Below are 1,515 nucleotides of genomic sequence, written 5' to 3'. Positions count from 1 at the left end.
GCCAGGGCGGGGGACGCGGGCCACGTTCAGAGGCTGAGCGGCCTCCCGCTGCCCCTGTTCCCCGCGTTGTCCCTTCACCGCCCCCTGGGGTCAGGGGGACCCTGGGGTCAGGGCTGGAGCTGGCAGTGAAGCGAACCGTCACCACGCCGGGAAAGAGCGCGGCCACGTGGGCGCGCAGAACAGCGGGCGAGGCTGGGCTCCCAGGCCCATCTCCGGTGACCACGGCTCCCCCCGCCCGGCTCGGGCCCGCAGGGTGCGCACCCCGGTGTTGAGCCGCGCGGCGCCCCACTCGTCCTCGACCAGGGCGCCGACGCCCCCAGTTGGGTCCAGCACGCCGCACAGGTGGCCGTCCAGGGCCCAGTCGCTCGCCCGCCGCTCGTGCTGGTACTGCAGGGCGGGCAGCTGGATGGCCTGGAGATCCATGCTGGTGTCCACCAGCTTGCCGACCCTGCAGAGACCACGGCCCGGTCACAGGCCTCCTCCAGGGAGGGGCAGAGCTGCCGTCACGGTGGGGGCAGTGGGGGCGGAGGGGGCACCGGGGGTCCCCTCTGGTGTCACGAGCCGCCTCGCCCACCACCGGCCACTACGTCCGCATGGCCAACCACACGCAGCCAGGCAGGCGGGGCAGCCCCGAGGCCCGCAGGCCCCAGAGAGGCCCTGAGACCGAAGGCAGCACCTTCCGGAGGGGCGGAGGGCGCGGGCCAGTGTGGCGGGTCACCCCCGAGGAGGGTGCGGCGTGACGGGTGCGGTCTGGGGGCCGAGAGCAGGTGTGCAGGGTGGCAGGGCTGGCGCGGGAAGGGCGGGGGCGGGGGCCTGGTGGGCCGCGGCGGCTCTGAGCCTGTGGGCCTGGCCCCTGGGCAGATGGACAGCGGTCTCCGAAGGAGGGGGATGGAAACCTGACGGGAGTGGATGGTGTGCAGGAGAGGGAGCCACGTGCCAGACACTGGGGTGGCAGCAGCAGGCAGAGCCCGGCGCCCCTCGCGCAGCCCCCGCCCCCCGTGACCGTGCGGTGGGCGCCCGGACACACGGGCGAAGGGCTGGGCCCTGCCCCCGGGGCCCCTCTGCTGGGCCCTCCAGTCAGAGGGGCTCCCTGCGCCCAGACACATCCCTCACTTATTCTGCGCCTCCTCTGGGGCCCGAGGTCCCGGGAGAAACGTGTCCCTCACTCATCTCTGGCTTCTAGTCCTCAGCACTGCATCAGCCCCACGCGCCCTCAAGACCTGTCTGGGGAGCGCGTGGCTTCTGCTTTGGCGCGACTGAAAGACAGAAGGACCCAGCGGGGGCGTCTGCTGCCCCGAGGGCCGCCGCCGGGCGGCCTCGCAGGCCCGCGTGCCTCCGCCTCGGAGCCAGCCGGCCCGGGCCCACTGACCGCAGGAAGACCTCCTCCATGGTGGTGACCGAGGCCCCGAAGCTGGCGATGCCCAGCTCCTTCTGCTGCGTCTCCAGCTGCGTGAAAAGGCCTTCAAACCTGAAGGGGAGATGGGGCGGTGAGCCGGGGCCGCCTGCCCCTGCGCC

General features: G+C 73.5%; 1 protein-coding gene across 1 annotated transcript in view; it reads right to left on the bottom strand.

Moving 5' to 3' along the window:
• Window positions 1-1,515, bottom strand: part of ABCA3 (ATP-binding cassette, sub-family A (ABC1), member 3) — a 22,695-nt gene that overhangs the window by 6,364 nt on the left and 14,816 nt on the right. Inside the window, exons 10-11 of the mRNA XM_012731690.1 lie at window positions 1,370-1,468; window positions 262-448 (exon numbers count right to left, since the gene is read on the bottom strand). Of these exons, the coding sequence (XP_012587144.1) occupies window positions 262-448; window positions 1,370-1,468 (286 nt within the window). The remainder of the gene's footprint in view (window positions 1-261; window positions 449-1,369; window positions 1,469-1,515) is intronic.

The sequence above is a fragment of the Condylura cristata genome, unplaced genomic scaffold, assembly GCF_000260355.1.
Source record: "Condylura cristata isolate star-nosed mole 26May11 unplaced genomic scaffold, ConCri1.0 scaffold00032, whole genome shotgun sequence".
Classification (NCBI taxonomy): domain Eukaryota; kingdom Metazoa; phylum Chordata; class Mammalia; order Eulipotyphla; family Talpidae; genus Condylura; species Condylura cristata.
Note: the sequence above shows the minus strand (reverse complement) of the source record. Positions and strands in the feature narration are given on the sequence as shown.